Source organism: Colobus angolensis, unplaced genomic scaffold, assembly GCF_000951035.1.
Source record: "Colobus angolensis palliatus isolate OR3802 unplaced genomic scaffold, Cang.pa_1.0 Scaffold44, whole genome shotgun sequence".
NCBI classification, from domain to species: Eukaryota; Metazoa; Chordata; class Mammalia; order Primates; family Cercopithecidae; genus Colobus; species Colobus angolensis.
This window is the reverse complement of record NW_012117821.1, coordinates 1,425,048-1,450,485: the sequence shown is the minus strand read 5'-3', so window position 1 is coordinate 1,450,485 and position 25,438 is coordinate 1,425,048. Positions and strand designations below refer to the sequence as shown.

At 54.7% G+C, this 25,438-nt stretch overlaps 1 protein-coding gene across 3 annotated transcripts in view; it reads left to right on the top strand.

The window, feature by feature from the left end:
* TRAF2 (TNF receptor-associated factor 2) overlaps nucleotides 1-22,272 on the top strand; it is a 48,215-nt gene extending 25,943 nt beyond the window's left edge. Inside the window, exons 6-12 of one of the 3 annotated variants that reach the window (XM_011957276.1) lie at nucleotides 2,648-2,809; nucleotides 5,312-5,386; nucleotides 11,185-11,259; nucleotides 14,804-15,085; nucleotides 15,609-15,786; nucleotides 18,343-18,491; nucleotides 20,559-22,272. In XM_011957276.1, coding sequence (XP_011812666.1) covers nucleotides 2,648-2,809; nucleotides 5,312-5,386; nucleotides 11,185-11,259; nucleotides 14,804-15,085; nucleotides 15,609-15,786; nucleotides 18,343-18,491; nucleotides 20,559-20,777 — 1,140 coding nt within the window. In that variant the 3' untranslated portion in view covers nucleotides 20,778-22,272. The remainder of the gene's footprint in view (nucleotides 1-2,647; nucleotides 2,810-5,311; nucleotides 5,387-11,184; nucleotides 11,260-14,803; nucleotides 15,086-15,608; nucleotides 15,787-18,342; nucleotides 18,492-20,558) is intronic. The other 2 variants (XM_011957275.1, XM_011957277.1) reach the window with 2 other exon arrangements.
* The last annotated feature ends 3,166 nt before the right edge of the window (nucleotides 22,273-25,438 follow it).

Genomic DNA, 25,438 nt, shown 5'->3' with positions numbered 1-25,438 from the left:
TGTTTATCATGATTCAAGAAACTTAGCAGATTTTCAACTCCATGTTCCTTTGACTTCCATTCCCTTTCTCTGTTCCCAGTCATAGCAGACTTCTCCCAAAAGACGTGTTTAAATCTGACTGGGCACAGTGGTTCATGCCTGTAATCCCAGTACTTTGGCAGGCTTAGGTGGGCAGATTGAGCTCAGGAGTTCAAGACCAGCCTGGACAAGATGGCTCTACCGCTGGGCGCAGTGGCTCACGCCTGTAATCCCAGCACTTTGGGAGGCTGCGGCAGGTGGATCACAAGGTCAGGACATTGAGAACATCCTGGCTAACACAGTGAAACCCTGTCTCGACTAAAAATACAAAAAAATGGCCGGGCGCGGTGGCTCAAGCCTGTAATCCCAGCACTTTGGGAGGCCAAGACGGGCGGATCACGCGGTCAGGAGATCGAGACCATTCTGGCTAACATGGTGAAACCCTGTCTCTACTAAAAAAAATGCAAAAAACTAGCTGGGCGTGGTGGCAGGTACCTGTAGTCCCAGCTACTCAGGAGGCTGAGGCCGGAGAATGGCGTGGACCTGGGAGGCGGAGCTTGCAGTGCACTGAGATTTGGCCACTGCACTCCAGCCTGGGCGACAGAGCAAGATTCCATCTCAAAAAAAAAAAAACACACACACACACAAGATGGCTCTACCAAAAATACAAAGAAATTTCGCTGGGTGTGGTGGTGTGTGCCTGTAGTCCTAGCTATGTGGGGGCTGTGGTCGAGGCTGCAGTGACCTATATTCTCACCCCTGCACTCCAGCCTAGTTGACCGTATCAGTCCATTTTTCATACTACTATGAAGATATACCCGAGACTGGGTAGTTTATAAAGAAAAAGAGGTTGAATGGACTTATAGTTCCACATGACTAGGGAGGCCTCACAATCATGGAGGAAGGCAAAGGAGGGGAAAGGCACGTCTCACATGGCGGCAGGCAAGAGAGCATGTGCAGGGGAACTGCCCTTTATAAAACCGTCGGATCCCATGAGACTTACTCACGGTCATGAGAGCAGCACAGGAAAAACCCGTCCCATGATTCAGTGACCTCCCACCGGGCCCCTCGCACAACACAGGGGGATTATGGGCACTGCAGTTCAAGATGAGATTTGAGTGGGGACACAGCCACACCATATCAGTGACAAAGTGAGACCCTGTCTCAAAAAAACAAAACAAAACAAAACAAAAAGCCTTGTTTAGTTTTATTTCCACACCTCACCGGCCCCTTATGGAGGCAGGCGGGACCTCCTGTGGCTTGGGCCAGAGGCCTGAGAGTCCTTCTTGACTTCTCTGTGTCCCTGTAAGCAACACATTCAGTCTGCCAGCAGGTCCACGTGGCTCCCCAGACACGTCCTGCATCTGGCCCTCTCTCCCCTTCCACTAGCACCTTTGTGGTGCCTGCCACCCCGTTCTTCCTCCTGTGACCATGCGGCTTCCCAACCTTAGAGTCTGTGAGAAGCACGGCTGCCAGGCAATCCTGGAAGGGTTCAGCCACATCCCGTCACCTTGCTGTCCCGACCCCTCACATCCGGGCAGAGCCCTCAAAATGGTCCAGGAAGCCCTGCCTGGGGCAGCAGTGGGCCAGAGAGGTGGCTGGGTTCTGTATCCTACATTCTAGATTCTTCTTGGCTTGGGTGTGGCGAGGAGCTGGCGTGGCCTCCTTTCCCTCTGTGTCCTTTTCCCTTGCTACCCTGGCCATCTGTGGACGTCCACAGTCCTCTGCCTCGCCTGACGTTTAGCCTGCAGCACCGGCTCCTGCTCCCTAGACTGCATCTTGTGGCATCTTCCCGGCCCTGCCTCCACTGCCTGCCTTCCCTGGTGTTCTGGCGCCGGAGGTCACTCTATCAGGTTGTCAGCTCCAGGAGGGCAGGGCCTCTGCCCAGCTCATGGGTGGCTCAGTGTGTGGGAACGTGTGGGCTCCTGAGTGACCTTCCTGTGTGTCACTGGCCCTCGCCTGTCTTCCTTGTAGCTTAGGCCCTTTCCAATGCATGTGCTGTGCAGCTAGAACCAGCCTGTCCCAGGCCTAGCTCCTGGCACCTTGGCCTGGTGGGCTTGTGCCTCAGGCCTTTGCTGGCTTCCTGGTGCTGGAGGCAGAGGCCACCTGCCCTCATGCTATCTCCCGTGCGTGTTCCCTGCCCTTTCACACCTCCCACCTACAGTGAGGATGGGGCTGGGACTGGCAAGACTCAGCCTGGATGGTGTTGTGCTTGGTTATCAGAGCAAGAGCGTGGCCTGCTTTCTCGGTTAGGAGCTAGTATGTGTGGCAGGGACCCGCTGGTACAGAGCAGGGATTGTGCACTTGGCTGTTTTAGGGGGCAGATAGGAGAGCCTGGCGGTGACGAGGCACCCACACAGAGACCCCCGTGGCAGAGCATCCCCTCAGCTCAGGGTGGGGCGGAGAGAGTGGAGATGAGGACACACCAATCTCCTCCTGCCCTCCCACCTGTGGGAGCCCTGAGAACTATCTGCTGAGGGCGGCCCCCGGGACAGGCAGGGAGGATGGCACCCAGGACCTGCATGCAGACACCAAACCGGCACTGTATCGCCTGGTGTCCTCGGGTGAAGCTGTGGCTGCCCGAATGTCCCACGCGAGTTCTACTGACACTTTCTCCTTCTGTTGCCAGAGCTGCCACGAAGGCCGCTGCCCGCTCATGCTGACCGAATGTCCTGCATGCAAAGGCCTGGTCCGCCTGGGTGAAAAGGAGCGCCACCTGGAGCACGAGTGCCCAGAGAGAAGCCTGAGCTGCCGGCATTGCCGGGCGCCCTGCTGTGGGACAGACGGGAAGGTGCGTGCGGTGGAGCAGCAGCCTGTGTGACCGTAGCCGCGCGGGGCTGAGCTGGGGAGCTGCGTGCTGGCCACTGGGGCTGCGTTGGCCCCTTTGCACTCGTTCCCCGCCTCGGCCCTTTCCCTGGAGACATGCAGGTGGATGTTTCTTGGCAGAACTGAGAATGGGTGTAAAGTTAATGCTGAGGCCTTTCAAAAACATTTTTGTAAGCTGGGCACGGTGGCTCATGCCTGTCATCCCAGTGCTTTGGGAGGCTGAGGTGGGTGGATCACGAGGTCAGGAGTTTGAGACCAGCCTGGCCAACATGGTGAAACCCTTTCTTTACTAAAAATACAAAAAATTAGCCAGGCATGGCCAGGTGCGGTGCCTCACGCCTGTGATCCCAGCACTTTGGGAGCCCGAGGCGGGCAGATCACGAGGTCAGGAGATCGAGACCATCCTAGCTAACACGGTGAAACCTCGTCTCTACTAAAAATACAAAACAAATTAGCCAGGCATGGTGGTGGGCACTTATAGTCCCAGCTACTTGGGAGGCTGAGGCTGAGGCTGAAGAATGGTGTGAACCTGGGAGGCGGAGCTTGCAGTGAGCCAAGATTGCGCCACTGCACTCCAGCCTGGGTGACAGAGCGAGACTCCGTCACAAAAAAAAAATTAGCCAGGCATGGTGGTGGGCACTTATAGTCCCAGCTACTTGGGAGGCTGAGGCTGAGGCTGAAGAATGGTGTGAACCTGGGAGGCGGAGCTTGCAGTGAGCCAAGATTGCGCCACTGCACTCCAGCCTGGGTGACAGAGCGAGACTCCGTCACAAAAAAAAAATTAGCCAGGCATGGTGGCGAGTGCCTGTAATCCCAGCTACTCGGGAGGCTGAGGCAGGAGAATTGCTTGAACTCAGGAGACAGAGGTTGCAGTGAGCTGAGACTGCGCCACTGCACACTAACCTGGGCATCAGAGTGAGACTCCGTCTCAAAAAAAAAAGAAAAAAAGTTTTAAAAAAAAAGCATTTTTGTCTTAGAAAAGTCTAAATGCATCAGGTAGAGAGTGCAGCAGTGGGTATGTGTCCGTCCTCGCCAGGCCTGGGCGTTGCCCACGAGACAGTTGCTCAAGTGTGACTTCGTGTTTACCCGAAGCATTGGTGAGAACACACTTCTGCGGTGCACAGAGCTACAGTTGCTAGCGCCGTGTCTGAGCTGTAGCTGTGACTGTCCACATGGCCTGCAGCCTGTGTCTGCATCCCTGTTGTCTGTCTTTTTTTTTTTTTTTTTTTTTTTTTTTTTTTGAGACGGAGTCTCGCTCTGTCGCCCGGGCTGGAGTAAAGTGGCCGGTTCTCAGCTCACTGCAAGCTCCGCCTCCCGGGTTTATGCCATTCTCCTGCCTCAGCCTCTGAGTAGCTGGGACTACAGGCGCCCGCCACCTCGCCTGGCTAGTTTTTTGTATTTTTTAGTAGAGACGGGGTTTCACAGTGTTAGCCAGGATGGTCTCGATCTCCTGACCTCGTGATCCGCCCATCTCGGCCTCCCAAAGTGCTGGGATTACAGGCTTGAGCCACCGCGCCCGGCCCCTGTTGTCTGTCTTTGCCTTGGTGTATTTGGATCACGATCCACACAGGGTTCCTGCCTTTGGTGGAAATGTCTTCAGGACTCTCCCTGCCTCTGGGGCCCTGGCATCTTTTTTCCTGGGCTCTTGTACTTCAGGAGCCCCACTTCACTGACCCGTCCCCACTTCCGTGTAAACTATCAGATGGACGGGCCTGACCAGAACACATCTGGGGCGCCAGGCCCTCCGCAGCGGCACATCAGGGTCTATCTTGGAGACGTCCCGCACGCAGCCAGCCCAGTCCATCCGCCAGACCCTCCCACCGGCCTCCCCTCCTGGCGGGAGCAGCGTTTCCCCATCTTCACGGGGGCCTTTGTCTCACGTGGCTTCCGACTCTCCTCTGGTGGCTTGGGTCTCCCTCACATTACCCTGGAGCTGGCAGAACAAACAAAACGTTAAGATCTCCGAGGCAGGCCGGGCGCGGTGGCTCAAGCCTGTAATCCCAGCACTTTGGGAGGCCGAGATGGGCGGATCACGAGGTCCGGAGATCGAGACCATCTGGGCTAACACGGTGAAACCCCATCTCTACTAAAAATACAAAAAAACTAGCCGGGCAAGGTGGCGGGCGCCTGTAGTCCCAGCTACTCGGGAGGCTGGCAGGAGAATGGCGTAAACCCGGGAGGCGGAGCTTGCAGTGAGCTGAGATCCGGCCACTGCACTCCAGCCTGGGCGACAGAGCGAGACTCCGTCTCACAAAAAAAAAAAAAAAGATCTCCGAGGCTCCTGGGTGGTGTTGGCAGGATCCTGCCTGGGAGGAGCGCCGTCCTGCGAGGCTCAAGGGTGACCACGTGCTCCTGCAGCCCCTCAGCGCTACCCAGCCCAAGCACTGTGTGCCACCCTCCACCCCCACTTGCCACCCATGCCTGGCGTTGGCGTCCACCCTCATGCTCCTGATCGCTTCTTTTGAAGGCGCACCACGAGGTCTGCCCCAAGTTCCCCTTGACTTGTGATGGCTGCGGCAAGAAAAAGATCCCCCGGGAGAAGGTGAGTGTCCTTCATGTCCTCTGAGGACCGCGGGGCGGGGCCCATGTGTTGGCCATGAGGGTCCCGTGGGGTGGGGAGTGGGGCAGGTTATGACCTTTGTGCCCAAAGGAACCGCAGTGCAAAGCCCCCGTAACGTTGGGTCGTGGATGCGTTCACGGTGGCGGCTGCTCTCCTGAGTGGACTGGGGGCCAGGTGGCTGAGTCCCGAGCCCTCTTCTTCACCCTCCAGTGTACACAGCTGCTTACTTTTGGGCAAGTCACTTCCCAGTTATCCTGAAAATGAAACGTTGAAGTTCTCATAGCCCTCCATGTGCTGCTTACAAGAAATGTTGGTACTGACTTTGATGCTGAGTGTTTGCAGCAAGCAGCCGGGGTGGAGACTGGGCGCCCTAGTCTGGTCTGCCGCCACAGCAGTGAAATGTTGGTGCCTCGCCTGGCAGAACCTCGTCCCTGGCATCCTTACTCTGTCAGGAAAATGGCTTCTCGCCCAGTTAAGAGTTAAGTGCTGCAGATGACACCTTTAGGAAAGTAAGCTGGGAAATAATACACATGGAGACGTTTTCCCAGACTGCCTCCCTTATTGGAGGTGAGGGTAGCTCGTCCAGAGAGGCTGAAGCTCTGGAAGGGGAGGTGGCACCTGCTCCGTGTGTCAGAGGTTGGATGTGGAGGCCTCGCAGGTGGCAGTCCCCATCTGGGCAGCTACAGGAGGGGTCAGGCTGGCCGGGCCCGCCCGCAAGCTCAGCCTGACAAGTGTGCGCCCGTCTTTCTGGTTTGCTTCTGTTTAAATACGGGTCACAGCCCAAGTCCTGAACCGGGTAGGGCTGGGGGACGGGACGGGGCTATCTCCTCACCTCTGTCCACTTGTCTGTGAAATGTCCCACGCTGTGAGCTTGGCCAAGCGCTGTCTGAAAGCTCCTTTCCCTTCGCCTGGAGACTGAAGCTCCCACTCGAAGCTTGATGGGGGGTTTGTCTCGTCGGAGCGCCATAGAGGCTGTGGCTGCTGCAATGCCCCCTTCAGAGGCCAGGACGCCTGCCTGGGGCCCGTGTCTGCAAGGCTGTGTCTCCTGCTGGTAGGGCCTGGAGGTGCCTCTGAGAGGCGCCCTCTGTGCGTGCCCTGGTCTGCGTCAGCCCTTGTCTGCCCTGAGGGGATTTACGGAGGAGTCAGGAGGTGATTCTTTCCTTGAGACTTTGTTTCCAGAGTGAAAGACAAAGATGGTTGCCCAGGCAGCGCAGTGGTCTCTGGTGGACTTTGTCCCCATCACTGTGAACACATGGCTTTCTGTGCGCATGGTGCATTTTCATCCCGTCTTTTTTTTTGAGACGGAGTCTCGCTGTGTCGCCCAGGCTGGAGTGCAGTGGCGAGATCTCGGCTCACTGCAAGCTCTGCCTCCCGGGTTCACACCATTCTCCTGCCTTAGCCTCCTGAGTAGTTTGGACTATAAATGCCCACCACCACGCCCAGCTAATTTTGTTTTTGTATTTTTAATACAGATAGGGTTTCACCATTTAGGCCAGGATGGTCTCAATCTCCTGACCTTGTGATCCACCCACCTCGGCCTCCCAAACTGTTGGGATTACAGGTGTGAGCCACTGTGCCCGGCCTCTCTTATCTTTTTTTCATGTTGCAAATCTTGGTTCCTAACACTGGTAACATATTTGCTTTATGTTATATATAGAGTAGGTTTAAAATTAAAAACACCTGCTGAGCGTGGTGGCTCACGCCTGTAATCCCAGCACTTTGGGAGACTGAGGCGGGAGGATCACTTGAGGCCAGTTCGAGACCAGCCCGGCCAACATGGTGAAACTCCGTCTCTACTGAAAATACAAAAATTAGCTGGGCATTGTGTTGCACACCTCTAGTCCCAGCTCCTTGGGAGGCTGAGGTGCGAAAATTGCTTGAACCCAGGAGGTGGAGGTTGCAGTGAGCTAAGATCGCACCACTGCACTCCAGCCTGGGTGACAGAAGGCAAAAAAAGAAGGCAAGGCCGGGTGTGGTAGCTCACGCCTGCAATCCCAGCACTTTGGGAGGCCAAGGCCAGTGGATCACCTGAGGTCAGGAGATCAAAACCAGCCTGGCCAACACGGCAAAACCACTTCTCTATTAAAAATACAAAAATTAGCCAGGTGTGGTGGCACAGGCACTCCTGTAATCCCAGCTACTTAGGAAGCTGAGACAGGAGAATCACTTGAACCCGGGAGGCACAGGTTGCTATAAGCCAAGATCGCACCAGTGCACTCCAGCCTGGGCCACAGAGTGAGACTCCATCTCAAAAAAACAATAAACAAAAATCAGCAACGTGACTTCTGGTGATGAGGCCACCTGTTTCTTCACAGCTCTTTTTGTTCTTGGAAGTACATCTTACCAAGACATAGGGTCCACATACCACGTTCTGAGGTCAATTGGAATACATTTTTTCTTTGAGTTTATGTTAGATGTGGTATGTAGTTCATTTGCTTCGGGTTCTTTTAAAATGTGAGGTTTTTTTAAAGATTTGCTTTTGTTCTTTGACGATGTAAACTATTGGCTTGCTATCAGTCAGAGCTGTGCAGAGGCACCAGAGCTGCCTCCCTTCAGGCTGTGTCTCGTCCTCCCAGCCCCTCCTCTCCATCTTTGCTGGTTTTGCTGGAGCCTCTCTTGGTGACCACGCTCTCAGGGCTTGGTTGGGTTCCTCACCGCTGCCTGGGACATGTGCAGGGCTGAGCCAAGCATGGGGCGGTGTGTGTTGGGACCTGGTCCTTTGGAGGCTGGCCTGTGGGGCTCGCTGGACAGAAGTGGGCCTGGGCCTCATGGCCGAACAGCCCAGAAGCCTCGGCAGTCACGGACACCTTTTGGTTGATAGGTGTTTGCCCCTTCATGATAACGCTGGCAGGAACCACGGGCGGGCGGTGTTTAGCGTTTCCTGGGGACCTGGGGGTTGCCCTCTCGCCTTCACAGGAACCCTAGGGCACCCTTTATCAGATGAGGAAATTGAGGCTTACAGAGGCCAGGCACCCAGCTGGCTTTCAGCTCCATGGATGGCCCAGGTGGGCAGCCTGGGGAGACTTGTCTCTCCTCGTTTCCAGCAGCGCCTTCTCTCACACCTACCCTCCCTGGACGCTCCCACCCCCATTCCCAGCATGCTGCACACATGCCAGATTCCTGGCCTCTTCTCCTTCAGCTTCCTGTGGTGGAAATTTCTGAGCCTGGACAGAGGAAAGAGAGTGCGTTAGAACTTGGGGCCCTGCTGCAGCTCAAGATGGGGGTGTCCAGTGCCAGTTCTGTTTCATTCCTGCCTCCACTTCTTCCCGCAGCCCAGCGTTTCATCCGAAAATACTTCAGTGACAGCACAGGGATCCTTGCTTTATTTTAAGAGAAAATACATTGTGGGTTCACACTGATGTTTGCATTTCAGATTCTTACCCAACTTCCATGTTGCTGTCTCCTTTCTACAGAAAGTCATGGTTCCTGTTGACATTGCTGTACATAAGAACAGTGTCAGTAGCACTGACTGTGATCCATGGCGAATTATATGATGACAAAGTTCTCTTTCTAGTTCTCTTTGCTTTTAGAGTCTGTATTGAGTTGCTGTGTGATAAGTCATTCGAAGCAGCATCTCTGGGCAGGCGGCGGTCTCAGTATGCCACGGAGGCACATTTGTTTCATTTTGCTTTGAGTTTTAAAGATTGCTCTTAAAAAAGAAAAAAAGGCTGGGCGCGGTGACTCACGCCTGTTATCCCAGCCCTTTGAGAGGCGGAGGTGAGCAGATCACCTGAGCTCAGGAGTTTGAGACCAGCCTGACCAAAATGCAGAAACCCCATCTCTACTAAAAATACCGAATTAGTCGGGTGTGGTGGCGCACACCTGTCATCCCAGCTACTTGGGAGGCTGAAGCAGGAGAATCGCTTGAACCTCGGAGGCGGAGGTTGTGGTGAGCTGAGATCAAGCCACTGCACTCCAGCCTGGGCAACAGAGCGAGACTCCGTCTCAAAAACAAAAACAAAATTCAAAAATTAACCAGGCGTGGTGGCACATGCCTGTAATCCCAGCTACTCGGGAGGCTGAGGCAGGAGAATCACTTGAACCTGGCAGGCAGAGGTTGCAGTGAGCTGAAATTGTGCCATTATACTCCAGACTGGGCAACAAGAGAGAAACTCTGTCTCAAAAAAAAAAAAAAAAGTTTTGTAATTTTGTAAAATGGTTACATGGCACTAAAGCGAAAACTGCAAAAAAAAATGCATTCTGAGACCTCACAGGGAAATATGTCAGGCTCCCCGTGCGCAGCACTGTGCGGTAGTTCAGAAATTTGCATTTCCGTAAGCATTGTGGGAACACCATCGCCACTGTGACGTGTGAGAAACACATCAGTCCTCTGTGTCGCAGGTCCACACCTTGGATCCAGCCAACTGTAGACTGGAAATGTTCAGGGAAAAATGCACAGAATATGCGTGGATGTTTTTTATTTTTATCTATTTTTTATTTTTTATTTTTTTTCGAGATGGAGTCTCGCCGTCGCCCAGGCTGGAGTGCAGTGGCGCGATCTCGGCTCACTGCAAGCTCTGCCTCCCAGGCTTACACCATTCTCCTGCCTCAGCCTCCTGAGTAGCTGGGACTACAGGTGCCTGCCACCTCGCCCAACTAGTTTTTTTGTATTTTTTAGTAGAGACGGGGTTTCACCGTGTTAGCCAGGATGGTCTCGATCTCCTGACCTTGTGATCCGCCCATCTCGGCCTCCCAAAGTGCTGGGATTACAGGCTTGAGCCACCGCGCCCAGCCGGATGTTTTTTATTAACACAGCGTTCACGTTGTATTGGTCGTGAGTCACCGAGAGCTGATTTAAGGTGTAAGGGAGGGTGTGCTTAGGCTCTGTGCAAACACTCTGCCGTCTTCCATCAGGGACGAGCATCCTTGGGTTTCAGGGACCCTGAGACCAACCTCCTATGGGTGGCAAGAAACAGCAGAGAGTCTCCAGGGGCTTCTGACGGGCACGTCCCAAGCTGTGGTGTGACCGAGCACATCTGTGCTTCTCTTGCTGTTTATGACTCCTGCCCACTTAATGGTGTTTTTGGTTTTTTGTTTGTTTTGGGGGGAATTGGGCAAGGTTCTTATGTTATTGTTTCTGGAAACTGATTCACAGTTAGGGCCGTTTCCCTCGTCCCGGGTACGTGGGAATCCTGTGCTGCGTCTGGTGTTTGTGGGTTTGATTCTCTCACACCCAGGGCTGCGACACACCTGCCATGTCACCTGGGCAATGGAGGAGGGACTTGGGTTTCATGTCTTTCCTCGGGCTGTTCCCGCATCCTTAGACCGGTGTCAGATACCACAGTGTTGGGCTCTGTTTCTTCCCTGGTTCGATGCTCGTGTCATATGTGAGCGTCTGTGTGCACTTGGCCCCTTGCTGGATTTTACGTTTTGCGTCATGTTGTGTCCGTGTCATCCTGCACCACCGCGCACCAGGTGAGCAGTGGGTGTTTGTCTCTGGGTTTTGAACCTAGGCCCTGGGGCCTCAGCACTGCATGTCCTGTGGACTGTGATAGAAGGACAGGCTTGCCATGTGACACACAAGCTGGGGTCTCCACAGGTGTCCCGAAACACTTGCCCATCTCAGTTACTGGCACAGTGTGCATGTTCACACAGGTGTGTGCACGGGTGTGTGCACATGTTGCTTTGGAAATAGGCTGTTGGGTTTCATTCGGTGTGAGAGTGAAGAGGCCAATGGGGCAGGTCATGTAACCCTCTGTGTAAATCACTGTGGTCTGTGTGGAAGTGCTGAAATGCATCAGAACAGAGAAAGGTGGCACTGTGACACCATTCCCTTGTAGTTTCAGGACCACGTCAAGACTTGTGGCAAGTGTCGAGTCCCTTGCAGATTCCACGCCATCGGCTGCCTCGAGACGGTGAGTCTGGGGGTCTGAGGTTGGGCGTGGTCTTCACTGCCTCCAGCCCAGCGCTTCCTGGGTTCCTTCCAGCTGCTCCTCAGCCTCCTCTGCAGCACTGCCTCCCACCCCGGCTGTCTGAGTGTCCCCAGCTTGGTCTCTGGGCTGGCAGCCCTGTCCACTCCCATCCTCCTGGTGGCATTGTAGTGCCTGGCTTTGACTGCCACCTGTCTCTGAGGATGCCCAATGCGTGTGCCCACCTGTCGCCTTGAGCCTCCCTGGGTGTTGAGTGCACATCTCAGATGTACCCGGCCAGCTCGCCACGACCGCTTCTTGGCTGCCGTCTCCCTGCCCCCATCTCACACAGAAAAGGGCAGCACTCTAACCCAGCGGCTCTCGCCAAGCCCTCCGCCACCAGCAGGCACTCGGGCCCCTCCTCTCACCTCACACTTCACATTCAGGCTGACAGAGATCTCGTCTGCCCTCAAATGGTTCCTGGACACCTGGACCCCCCATCCCCCAGCCGTCACTGCCCTGTCCACGTCGTCCTCCTCTCTCACTGGGACCCAGGCTCAGGCACTTATCGGGCCCCCGTTCTTCTCCGCTCTGGCCTGTTCACAATTGGAAATCAATCACAAGTCTTCCTCACAGCTTCTCATTCAGAGCGGCCTGCTCCTGTGATCTTTCCTCCCCTCGGCTTCGCCTCTGCCCTGCTCGCTGGCCTCAGCTTCCTTGGGCATGCCCACTTGTGCCCACTCCAGGCACTTGGACACTGGCACAATGGCCAGGCGCCTGGATCTCTCCGGGTGGACCCCCCTGCTCCACCCCTGCAGACTCTGCCCCTCTGTCGCCAGCACCTCATGTCTCTGTCTCTTGTCCGTCTTGCCCTGTACAACAGGAGCCCCTTGAGATCAGGACCCTCGAGGAGTACTGGGCCCAGAGGTGGCCCCCAGCTGAGGTGTGTGCCTGATGGATGGAGGGGGCAGGCCGTGGGTGCAGACCCTCCCCTGGCCAGCTCACTGAGCGGGCACCTTCCTTTCTTGGAGACAGGGATGCCTTGACGGTATTTGTAGTAGAGTCAGTTGCTGACTTGATTCTGTGTGGCCTTAGGTCTTGTGTTTTCTTCCTAATGACGGTGAAAAGGACTGTTTTCTTTGTCTGCGTCGGATAGTCTTCTCCTCTCCGTGTTCTTGTCTGTTTCCCGCTCTGACCTGGCATCTGCCATCTCCAGGAAGCCTGGGCTTCCCATGCGGGAGGTTGTTTAGACACCACCTGGGCCTCAGTGGTGCTCGCTGCCGCCACTGTGCTCCTTGTTTCTGGGCCTTGTGGTGTTGAGGAATGAGAGCGAACCCAGCAAGAGTGTGTGGCGACGCTCGCTTCCCGTTTGCACAAAGGGTCTCCCCATGCTGGCGCCCACCCCAGGCTCAGCCGGGACCTGCTTTTTCCATGCCGCACACGGCGTGGTCCCAGCAGCACCCGTCTCTGAGCAGATGCGAGGCAAGCTCTCGTCCAGCTGTTTGTCTTTTGAATGCCCTTCTGCTCTCTAGGTGGCTGTGCCTCTAGCTGGGTACACATGTAAGTCCATTTGTTTCTTTCACTGTGATTTTTTTTAAGAGTGTCTTTCTTATTTATTTATTTATTATTTATTATTATTATTATATTTGTGGCTGAGTCCTGCTTTCTCGCCCAGGCTGGAGTGCAGTGGCATGATCTCAGCTCACTGCAGCCTCTGCCTCCTGGGTTCAAACAATTCTTGTGCCTCAGCCTCCCAAGTAGGTAATGAAAGGCCCAAGTAGCTGTGATCACAGCTGTGCACCACCACTCCCAGCTAAGTTTTGTATTTTTAGTAGAGACGAGGTTTCACCATGTTGCCCAGGCTGGTCTCGAACTCCTGACCTCAAGTGATCCTACTGCCTCAGCCTCCTAAAGTGCTGGTATTACAGGCATGACCACGCCTGGCTCATTTTTAAATTTTGTTGCGGAAATTTGAAAATAATTTAATTGCAAAGTCAGGTCTATAAAATGAGGTATGTTTAAGGCAGCCTAATTTCCACCCCTTCACCTTCCCCCTGTGGGTAGCTTTTTATTTTTATTTTATTTTATTTTATTTTAGAGACAGAGTCTCGCTCTGTCAGTCAGGCTGGAGTGCAGTGGCGCCATCTCGGCTCACTGTAACCTCTACCTCCTGGGTTCAAGTATTCTCCTGCCTCAGCCTCCCAGGAAGCTGGGATTACAAGCACACACCCCCAGGCCCAGCTAATTTTTGTATTTTTAGTAGAGATGGGGTTTCACGATGTTGGCCAGGCTGGTCTCAAACTCCTGATCTCAGGTGATCTGATCTGACCACCTCAGCCTCCCAAAGTACTGGGATTACAGGTGTGAGCCACTGCGCCTGGCCTATTTTTATATTTATTTATTTATTTTTGAAACAGAGTTTACTCTGTCGCCCAGGCTGGAAGTGCAGTGGCACCATCTCGGCTCACTGCAGCCTCCCTCTCCTGGGTTCAAGCAGTTCTCCTGACTCAGGCTCCCGAGTAGCTGGGATTACAGACATGTGCCACCATGCCTGGCTAATTTTTGTATCTTTAGTAGAGACGGGGTTTCACCATGTTGGCCAGGCTTGTCTGGCACTTGTGGGTAGGTTTTTTGTTTTTTTTTTTTTTTTTTGAGACAGAGTTTCGCTCTTGTTGCCCAGGCTAGAGTGCAGTGGCGCCATCTCGGCTCACTGCAACCTCCACCTCCCGGGTTCAAGCAATTCTCCTGCCTCAGCCTCCTGAGTAGCTGGGATTACAGGTGTGCACCACCACGCACGGCTAATTTTGTATTTTTATTAGAGACAGGGTTTCTCCATGTTGGTCAGGTTGGTCTCGAACTCCCAACCTCAGGTGATCCTCCCACCTTGGCCTCCCAAAGTGCTGGGATTACAGGCGTGAGCCACCATGCCCGGTTGTGAGTCGCTTTTTAAAAAATCGTGTGCTGCTTTTATTTTTCTTTTATTTTCCTTTCTGTCCCTCCCCCTCTCCCTTCCCCTCGCCTTCTTCCCTTCGTCCCGTCCCGTCCCTTTTTTCTTTTCTTCCAAACAGGGTTTCACTGTGTCAGCCAGGCAGAGATGCAGTAGTATGATCTCGGCTTACTGCAGCTTCACCCTTCTGGGCTCAAGCGATCCTCCCACCTCAGCCTCCGGAGTAGCTGGAACCACTGGCACACACCACCATGCTCGGCTCATTTTAAAAAAATTTTTGTAGACGTGGGTTTTCACCATGTTGCTCCAGCTAGTCTCCAACTCCTGGGCCCAAATGATTCTCCCGCTTCGGCCTTCTGAAGTGCTAGAATGACAGTTGCTAGCTACGGTGCCTGGCTGCAACTGAGGTCTCTAGCAAGCTTCATATTCTTTAAACATACCTGACTTTCAGTCTGTCATGCACAAGAAGGATCAGCCATGGCCAGGCCACCCAGGCATCCCTATCTCTGACTCTGGCCTGTCTCCTCAGCTCTGAGGCCTGCGTCCCCGGGTGGGAGCTGAATGGTGGGTGGAGCCAGCAGCCTCCCTGCCCTGTGTCTGCAGGTGGAGGGTGAGAAACAGCAAGAGCACGAGGCACAGTGGCTGCGGGAGCACCTGGCCATGCTCCTGAGCTCGGTGCTGGAGGCAAAGCCTCTCTTGGGAGACCAGAGCCATGCGGGGTCAGAGCTGCTACAGAGGTGTGAGAACCTGGAGAAGAAGACGGCCACTTTTGAGAACATTGTCTGCGTCCTGAACCGGGAGGTGGAGAGGGTGGCCATGACTGCCGAGGCCTGCAGCCGGCAGCACCGGCTGGACCAAGACAAGATTGAAGCCCTGAGTAACAAGGTCTGTGCCTGCTGGGCGGCCAGCCATGAGGAGGACAGTGTAAAGGGGGATAGTGTCTGCACCCCAGCAGGCTCTAGCAGGTCCTGAAGCTTTAGAGCCTGGACAGTGTAGAACTCCATCTGCAAACCCCAGTCCAGTCCAGCGTGGTTTCTATGGAAGGCTCTGGCCCCCTTTGTTTCTGAGTCCTGTTCTCTGAGGGACCCAAACGCTGGAAGGTCATAGAGACCAGGCCGTGGGCGGGAGCCTCCTTTCTCTGTTGGGAGGGCAGAGTCAGCCATGGGGATGTGCAAGGCCTGGTGTGGCTTCTGAGCACGCGTGCTGGCCAGGAGCTTCTGTGTGGACTTGGAGCCCCCCACTCTTGGCCAGGGTGGGGTTGGGTTCTTTTGTGCAGGGAGTGGACGTGAGAAACACGGAGCCCAGGGGTGCCCAGGACCACTGTCCTGCTGGAGATTGGTGGGTGTGGGAGGCGGGCTCGTGCCCACACCCCTCCGGTAAGAGGGAAGGTGGTTTTGGCACCCGGCAGGTGCAGCAGCTGGAGAGGAGCATTGGCCTCAAGGACCTGGCGATGGCTGACCTGGAGCAGAAGGTCTTGGAGATGGAGGCATCCACCTACGATGGGGTCTTCATCTGGAAGATCTCAGACTTCGCCAGGAAGCGCCAGGAAGCTGTGGCCGGCCGCACACCTGCCATCTTCTCCCCAGGTGTGGTTCTAGGACCCCCACCTCACTGCGGCTGCTGTTTACATGGCATCTGGGTCCCCTCACCCCTGTGACCACATGGGACGGCTCCCAAGGGAGGCTGAGATACAACCCCCAGTGATACCGGGAGCGGCTGTGCCTCCCTGAGCGGCAAGTGGGGCAGCGGAATATGGGCTGGCCAGTGGGTGCCCTTGGGTAGGGACCGGGGGTGAGGGGTTGGGCTGGCTGCCCTCCTGCTTTGCCTGCCCTCAGGGTGTGCCCCTCGTCACCCACAGCCTGGTCCTCCGGCACACGGCTCTAAAGCAGACATTACATCAACAGGCTCTCCTGCCTGATCGCAGCTCCCAGGAAGACAGGATGGGTGGGGGTAGCCGTGGGGATGGGACATGGCTCCCAGGGCCTTGGGGCCGAGCTAGTCTGACCCCTCCCAGGTTCAGTTTCCACACGGAGCTCAGGGAGGGTGTTTCTCACACTCCCTTTTTTTTTTTTCCCCCAACTACGAGTTCTCTTGGGAGGCTGCTTGTGGGGTCTCCCCTGGAGGGCGCTGCTGGAGAGGGGCTGTGTGGTGGCCACCCAGCCACAGGCTCCTGCCAGGACTGTGCTTCCGGGCACTGCAGTACACTGGCGGCCCCCCTGCTGTCCTTTGAGGCCCTGGCTGACCTCGTGGCAGCCCCAGCCATCATCTCATCCCCGACTTAGGCACTCCCTTTGTGGTCTTTGTCGACATGGCTCAGAAAACACCCTCGTGTGGGCTTTATTTTTACACTGACTTGGTGAACCTACTGATAGAATCTTAGGTTCTAGGATCAAGACTGAGACATTGTAGGCACCTTTCCTGTTTGAATTTAGCCTAGTGCTCCTGGCGAAACTCCCTGAGCAGCGGGGGCCATGGCTGCTGTGCTCTGGCAGAAAGAAACCCAAGTGTCATCTGGAGGGGCCGCCATGTTCTGTGTGGTGCATCCTGACAAGGCCTTCAGCAGGGACCGGAAACAAAACTCACACTCTTTCTTCTCGGAGTTGAGACTGGAAAAATGACAGATTGTTTTGGGGGAAACTTGAGGGAACAGTCTGGGCAACCTGCAGGGCGTGGCCCTGTTCCTCCAGGGCTGTGAAAGTCAGCACTGCTTTCTGGTGGCGACCTTCCCTCCGCAGCTGCTTGACTCAGCCGATTGTATATGCTGGGAGCTCTGTACTAAGCATGAGGTGAAGGGTCAGCATTGTGGAGGCCCTGCCACGGAGGTGGTACTCGGGCAGGAGGACCTGTTTGTGTGGAACATCTGCTTTAAGCAGTGCTGGTGAACACAGTTTGTGTGCGGCACGCGTGGAGGAGGAGGATAGGGAGGATGGGCCAGGGCGCACGGTGGAGGACAAGGATGCGGAGGGTTGGTCCTGGTGCTGCCACAGTGGGGTCCCTGTGTTCAAACGTGTGCACGCGGGGTTCTGTCATGTGGCTTGGAAAGCAGCCTCTGCCGCATTCTGGCTATCACTCACGTCTGTGTCTCGTTGGGTGAGAAGGAAGTGGACTCTGCTTGTTTCGGGGTTCACTCTAGCAAGTGCCTCTTCTGAGGCAGGCTTGGGGCCCACCCTAAGCCCTGGGCCAGTCAGGGTTCCCCTCTGCAGCTCTGCCGAGGCCCCAACCACTGCATTTGGTGGATCTTGCCGTGTTGCTCTACTCATCTTCTTTTTTTTTTTTTTTTTGAGACGGAGTCTCGCTCTGTCGCCCAGGCTGGAGTGCGGTGGCACAATCTCAGCTCACTGCAAGCTCCGCCTCCCAGGTTCACGCCATTCTCCTGCCTCAGCCTCCCGAGTAGCTGGGACTACAGGCGTTCACCACCACGCCCGGCTAATTTTTTGTATTTTTAGTAGAGACGGGGTTTCACCATGTTAGCCAGGATGGTCTCAATCTCTTGACCTCGTGATCCACCCGCCTCGGCCTCCCAAAGTGCTGGGATTACAGGTGTGAGCTATCGCGCCTGGCCCTCTCCTCATCTTCTTAAGTTTTGGGGGTTACATTTGGGATTCTTAAAAATGCTTTTTCTGGGCCAGGCGTGGTAGCTCACACCTGTAATCCCAGCACTTTGGGAGGCCAACATGCGTGGATCACCTGAGGTCAGGAGTTGGAGACCAGCCTGACCAACATGGTGAAATCCCATCTCTGCTAAAAATACAAAAATTAGCCGGGTGTGGTGGTGGGCGCCTATAATCCCAGCTACTCAGAAGGCTGAGGCAGGAGAATCGCTTGATCCCAGGAGGTGGAGGTTGCAGTGAGCCGAGATTGTGCCTCTACGCTTAGCCTGGGCAACAGGAGAGAGACTCTGTCTCAAAAAAAAAAAAAACTTTTTCTAATTTTTGTAATTACTACTTTTTTTTTTTTTAAATGAAATTTGTTTTCATTGGAAACTAACTGCATAGTTTGAGAAAAATACTTTCTTTGCACCCCAGAACCTGAATGTTTCTTTGTGAGTGTTTTTGTCCCTGGGGGAGGGCAGCCAGGCAGGAAGAGCCCTGCCCCTCCCTTGCTGAGTGTCAGCTCACCAGGCATCCCTCCTGCCTCCACAGCCTTCTACACCAGCAGGTACGGCTACAAGATGTGTCTGCGTATCTACCTGAACGGCGACGGCACCGGGCGAGGAACACACCTGTCCCTCTTCTTTGTGGTGATGAAGGGCCCGAATGACGCCCTGCTGCGGTGGCCCTTCAACCAGAAGGTGTGACGCCGTCCCCACAGGCTTTGCTGAGGGCCGCACCTGAGATTCCCTCTGGGCAGTGCAGCTTCTGTGGTACAGGGTTGTGTAGGACAGGGTGGCTTGGGCTCGCCAGACCAGGTGTCTGCAGTAGGCGCGTCGCCCTGTGGTGCTGTGTCACGCGGTGGAGAGCTCTGGCAGTTTCTGTCCTTTCCATGATTTCTGAGCACTGGTCCGTGACACAAGCAACTGGCTTCCTGACCTGTCAGATAAACATAAATATGACTAAAAAAATGCACAAAGCCGGCCGAGCGTGGTGGCTCAAGCCTATAATCCCAGCACTTTGGGAGGCTGAGACGGGCAGATCACGAGGTCAGGAGATCAAGACCATCCTGGCCAACACAGTGAAACCCCGTCTCTACTAAAAAATACCAAAAAAACTAGCCGGGCGAGGTGGCGGGCGCCTGTAGTCCCAGCTACTCGGGAGGCTGAGGCAGGAGAATGGCGTAAACCCCGGAGGCGGAGCTTGCAGTGAGCTGAGATCCAGCCACTGCACTTCAGCCTGGGCGACAGAGCGAGACTCTGTCTCAAAAAAAAAAAAGAAAAAGCACAAGGCCAAGTGTGGGGGAGTATCCCTGTGATCCCAGCACTTTGGGAGGCTGAGATGGGAGGATTGCTTGAACCCAGGAGTTTGAGATCAGCCTGGGCAACACAGTGAGACCCCATCTCTACAAAAAAAATAGAAAAATCAGCCGTGCATGGTGGTGTGCACCTGTATTCCCAGCTATTTGGAGGCTGAGGCAGGAGGATTGCTTGAGCCCAGTAGGTTGAGGCTGCAGTGAGCTGAGATCACGCTGCTGCACTGCAGCCTGTGCAACAGAGCAAGACCGGGCTGTAAAAAATAAATGAACAAAGGGACAAAGCACAAAATAATGCAAGGTCAGGGGTGCCCAGCTTTAGCCCAGGACTCTAGATGTTGATGGGCATCTAGACCAGTAGTTTGAAAACCCTGCCCTGGAGAGACTGCAGAGGAAGGAACACGGCTTCAGAGCCCTCTTCATCGGAGGTGTCATTTATTTATTTATGTATTTTTAAGACGGCGGCTTGCTCTGTCGCCCAGGCTGGAGTGGAGTGGTATGATCTCAGCTCACTGCAACCTCTGCCTCCCGGGTTCAAGCGATTTTCCTGCCTCAGCCTCCTGAGTAACTGGGACTACAGGCGCCCACCACCACGCCAAGCTAATTTTTGTATTTTTAGTAGAGACGAGGGTTTCACCATGTTGTCATGCTGGTCTCGAACTCCTGACCTCATGATCCGCCCGCCTCGGCCTCCCAAAGTGCTGGGATTGTAGGCGTGAGCCACTGCCCCTGGCCTATTTTGAAAATCAGAATCTATTTTTGGTTGCAGAACTGAAGATCCAGAGTCTAGGCTGGAATGAGAAGGTCCCTTCCTTTTGCCACACTTGGCCCAGGCTTGCTACTTCCCCCACTCCCTATAGCTATGGAGCAGGCAGATCAGAGCTGGGCGGGGTGAGGGTGTGGAGGGCCCTCGTCTGTCCAGGCTCACAGCCCACAGAGGCAGATCAGAGCTGGGCGGGGTGAGGGGTGTGGAGGGCCCATGGGCCCTCGTCTGTCCTGGGGCATCCAGGTTCACGGCCCGACAGAGGCTCAGGTTCTCCCTGGAAAATGCTCCTCATGGGTGGGCAGTGGCTGCTTCCTGATCTCTTTGGCAAGAAAATGTCTTTGCCAGATATATTATTTTTTGTATTTTCCTCATAGTAATTCAAGTTCAGGAGTGATAAGCTTTAGCCTAGGACTCCAGATGTCAGTGGACAGGAAAGGCCAGAGTGGACACAGGTTCCCCAGAGAGCAGCGGAATGCCAGGGGCTGGGGCAGGCTGGGGAGCCCGGGCGCTGCGGCAGGAGCAAGGCCGCCCACCACGTGGTCTCAGCTGGGCCTCAGCCTCTGGCCTGGGTCCTGGGATGGGTGCCTGTGGCTTCCTGCTAGTGGCCCTGCAGGTGTCCAGACCCTCAGGAGCCAGAGCGAGGTGGCCCACAGACCTGTGGCCCCTCCTTGGGGCTCTCTCCTCCAGGTGACCTTAATGCTGCTCGACCAGAATAACCGGGAGCACGTGATTGATGCCTTCAGGCCCGACGTGACCTCGTCCTCTTTTCAGAGGCCAGTCAATGACATGAACATCGCAAGCGGCTGCCCGCTCTTCTGCCCTGTCTCCAAGATGGAGGCCAAGAATTCCTACGTGCGGGACGATGCCATCTTCATCAAGGCCATTGTGGACCTGACAGGGCTCTAACTGCCCCCGACTGGTGTCTGGGGGTTGGGGGCAGCCAGGCACAGCCGGCTCACTGAGGGGCCACCACACTGGGCCAGGGCCTCACTGTACAGGTGGGCAGGGCCGTGCTTGGGCGCTTGGGAGGGTGTTGGCCTGCAGCCAAGTTCACTGTAATGGGGGAAGGAGCCACCAGCCAGTCCTCAGATTTCAGAGACTGTGTGGAGGGGCCTGGGAGACGGGCTTAGCGCCGGGCTGTGGTGGGAATGGCTGAGGGTTTTCAGGTGCTTCCCAGCACAAGCTGCCCTTGCTGTCCTGTGCAGTGAAGGGAGAGGCCCTGGGTGGGAACACTCGGTGTGGGAGCACATCCCAGCAGTGCCCATGTAGCAGGAACACAGTGGATGACCTTGTGTCCCTCGGGCATGACAGAAAGGAGGAGGGCTGCTCCAGGAGAAGGGCCTCCTGCGGGCCAGAGCGAGGAGGGCCGAGCAGCTTGGTTCTCCCCTCTGGCCCCTGGAGAGAAGGGAGTGTTGTTAGACCCCTGGGTGCTTGTCTGCACAGAGCTCTGGTCTGTGCCACCTTGGCCAGGCTGGCTGTGGGAGAGGGTCTGGTCCCACGCTGCCACTGCTCAGACGACTGTGTGGGGGGGTGCACAGCACAGCCTGCGGGTGAAATGTGAGAGCTCGTCATCCAGCTCACGAGACAGTTATTAAACCATTCACATCTCTGTGGTCAGTGGCATCCATTTGATTCCAGGTTGCCTGTGGCTTCCAGCCTTGGCAGTGGTGGCCCTCTGCGGGTCCTCCTGGCCTCCTCTCCTCTCACAGACCCCTCCCCACAGGGTGCCTGGCCCCTGCCTGTTTCTCTAGCTAGCCAAGCTGTTCTCTCTGTTCCTTACCTGCTGTAAGCTCTCTCTCCTGGAGCCTTGGTGAAGCCCAGTGTTCCCTCTTGTGGAATGTTCTTCCCTGTCCAGCTCCTCTCCTGGGCGTCCCCAGGGACTCCTGTGAGAGCAGGATGAGGATGAGCCAGCCCTGGTCCTGCCTCTCTGTGTACAGGCTCCACCGAGCATCCTGGCTGCACCGGGGGGCCTGGCTGCACTGCCCCTGTGGTGTGTTCTTGGGACAGCACAGGCAGGTGTAGGCACAGCTTCGCACTCAGTGTCAGGGCAACTGTGCTGGGACCTATTGGGCATCTGTATCGGGGTCCAGGATAAAGTGTTGTCGTCTCTTGACGTCTTCATGCACTGCTGTAGTTTGAGAAGTTAAGACCATAGAAAAATACAGAAAATAACTCAGGCACAGAACTGACCGACAGGCATTGTCTGTGTTCTATGAGTGTGTACTGGGCCTAAAAAGCGGGCGTCACAGAGCCTTGCTGTTCCCTTTCCCGGCCTCACCTCAGCTCCCCAGGCCACGTGGCAGGAATTGTGGCGTTTCAGTTCTCTTTGGGCCTTGGAATTTTGCATCTGTATGTTTCTGTATTCACAAATAAGAGTATTGCATTGAAAATACAGAAACCATCCACTGGGACAGCTGCAGGTAGCCGGGCTGTTTACTCAGCCTGACTGCTTTTAAAAACGCCTGTTGTGTTGGGCACTCTGCGTGGTGGACTCTGACTGCTGTGTGTGAGTTCCCCAGAGAGCACCTCCCAGTCTCTTCCCGTGTCTTCAGGGTTTGGTGACTGGAGACAGCCAGACCTGCTCTCTTGGGTCTCCTGTCAACCTGGAAGGAGGGTTGGTGGTTTCTAGGCCTCCCCTTTTTAGCAGTTGCCAGCTTGCTTTGCAGAGGGGCTGCATCTAGTCCTTCCACCAACGCCAGGGGAGGGTTCCCATCGCTCCCATCCCTGCCCATGCTTCGTGGTGTTGGAATTGAGAAGACGCTGCAGCCTGCTGTGTTGGAAGTGGCATCGCTGTTGCATGCATTTCTCCGGTGACTCGGCGGAGTCGGGCATCTTTACCACGCTTACCTCTCCGTCGGATTATCTTCCGTGTGAAGTGCGTGTTGATGTCTTTCTCCTTTTTCTTCTGGTTGTTGGTCTGGGTCTTACTCTACTGGTTGGTAGGAGTTCCTGATCCTGATTACAGATTCTCAGTTGTCTTTGAACTGTTTCTGTTCCTGATGTGCAGAAGCTTAAACCCTACACATGATCAGTTGATCTTATCCTTTGTGAATGGTCCTATTTCCGACTGACTCAGAACATCCGGACCTTCCCTGAGGCTGAAAACCACTGTCATGTTTTCTTCTAATGATTCTGAAGTTTTGCCTTTAACATACTGGGCTTCTTTCTCTATTTGGGGATTTATTTTATATGACAGGTTTTGCTGGGTCACTGCAGTTTGTTAAAGCAGATAGAAGAGGTCATCTCTTCTCACTTAAAGCGAAATGGTACTGTGAAATGAGAGGAATGGGACCAAAAAAAAAAAAAAAAATCCTCCCACAGAGACAAAGACGGGGAAGAAGCCAGCATCTCAGAGGATGTGAACCCATTTTGGAAGGTGGGAGGTGGGTTGGTGGGTGGCTGTTGAGCAGAAGAGGGCTGAGGGGGAAGCTGGCCACCCCGGGAGACCCTGGCACAGAGCAGAATCTGAGCTAAAAGTGGATCAGCTGAAAGACCTTGCAGGTCCTTTGCCAGCCAGGGCAGCCAGATGGTCCTCCTGGCCCTCACCTCCCTGCAGTGGAGATGGAGGTCCGGAGAACCTGGGGGAAGAGCTGAGGACCGCACCCGCGACTCAGTGAGAGCAGCATCGGGCTCCAGGCTGAAGAAGGGGCAGAGGTCTGCACTCGGAACAAATCTCTAGGCTCTCTAGGCTCTAGCTCTGGCTGCTGCATGAAGAGGCTCCCACAAACCAGACCGAGCCCCCGGAGGGACAAAATGCTCTGGAGCGGCGCCGTGGGCAGGCCTGGGCAGCCGCCTTGTGGCCTTCTGGGGAAGTGACAGGCTCTGTGCAAACCCACAGAGGTACCATCGTCACTATCTAATTTTGGGACATTTCATCAGCCTGCAGAGAAACCTTCCCTTAGCAGTCACTCTGTTCCCCTCCCCTCAGCCCCCGACAGCCAGCCACAAACCTACCTTCTGTCTCTGTAGATTTGCCTACTCGGGACACTTTTACTCAGCAAGATATTTTCAAGGTTCTTGTGTGTGGCAGCATGCATCGGAGTTTCATTCCTCCTTATGGTTGAATAATATTCTCTTGTAATATTCTCTTGTATGGATGCACCGCACCTTATTTATCCATTCACCCGTTGCTGGACATGGGGGCGGTTTCTACTTTTTGGCTACTCTGAAAATGCAGTTGTGAACATTTGTGAACAAGTTTTTGTGGGGACACATACTGGTTTTCGTTTCTCTTGAATATTTATACCAAGGAGTAGAGCTGCTGGGCCACTTGTTCAGCTTTTGGAGAAATTTGCCAAACTTTCATGTCACCTTTGATCTCCCTTGGGAAGTGGTGGTTTTTTTTTTTTTTTTTGTAGAAGGAATCTCGTTCTGTCTTCCTGGCTGGAGGCAGTGGCATGATCCTGGGTCACCACAACCTCTGCCTCCCAGGTTCAAGCAATTCTGCTTCAGCTTCCGGAGTAGCTGGGATTACAGGTGCCTGCCACCATGACCAGCTAATTTTTGTATTTTTAGTAGAGACGGGGTTTTACCATGTTGGCCAGGCTGGTTTCAAACTCCTGACCTCAGGTGATCCACCCACCTCGGCCTCCCACAGTGCTGGGATTACAGGCGTGAGCCGTTGCACCTGGCCCCTAATAACATTTTTAAATTTCACATACTAAAATTGATTTATTCTTTTGTTCATGGAACATTCAGTTCCGTGGATGTTCGCACCTGTGCAGATTTGGGTACGCACCATAACTGGGAGATAGGCGAGCCCTGCCATCTCAGAAGATCGTTCCACTCTCCCCATAGTCACCACCCCGACCCCTGGCAACTACACACCTGTCTTCCACCCCGACCCCTGGATGCACGCGCCTGTCCTCCGCCACCCCGACCCCTGGATGCACGCGCCTGTCCTCCGCCACCCGACCCCTGGCAGCCACGCGCCTGTCCTCCGCCACCCGACCCCTGGCAGCCACGCGCCTGTCCTCTCCCACTATAGTTACGTCTTTCCAAGAAGGTCCCATAATGGAGTCCTACAGTGTGTGGCCAAGAGCAGCGGGACCTGCAGAACACCTCTGAGGTTGATGAGAATGCGTGCATCCGTGCCTCATTTGTTTTGCATCCGTGCATCGACATTTGTTTTCTCTGTCTTTTTTTTTTTTTCCAGTAGTGCCACATGGATGGATCAGTTTGTCTCGTCACCTGTTGAAGGGTATTTGGGTTGTTTCTAACGTTTTGCAGGTCTGAATAGAGCTGCTATAAACATTTGTGTACAGGTTATTGAACACGTTTTTATTTCATTAAGGTAGTTAGCAATGGGGCTGCTGGATCATATAGTAAGTGTATTTTTAAATTCAAAAGAAACTGCCAAGCACGTTCCAGAATAGCTGTGGCCTGTTGTGGAACACCAGCTTGAGCCACCGTTCCCACTGCTCCGCATCCTCATGGGCACTCTGTGTTGCCAGCATTATGCTTTTATTTCTTTTTTTTTTTTTTGAGACGGAGTCTTGCTCTATCGCCCAGGCTGGAGTGCAGTGGCCGGATCTCAGCTCACTGCAAGCTCCGCCTCCCGGGTTTAC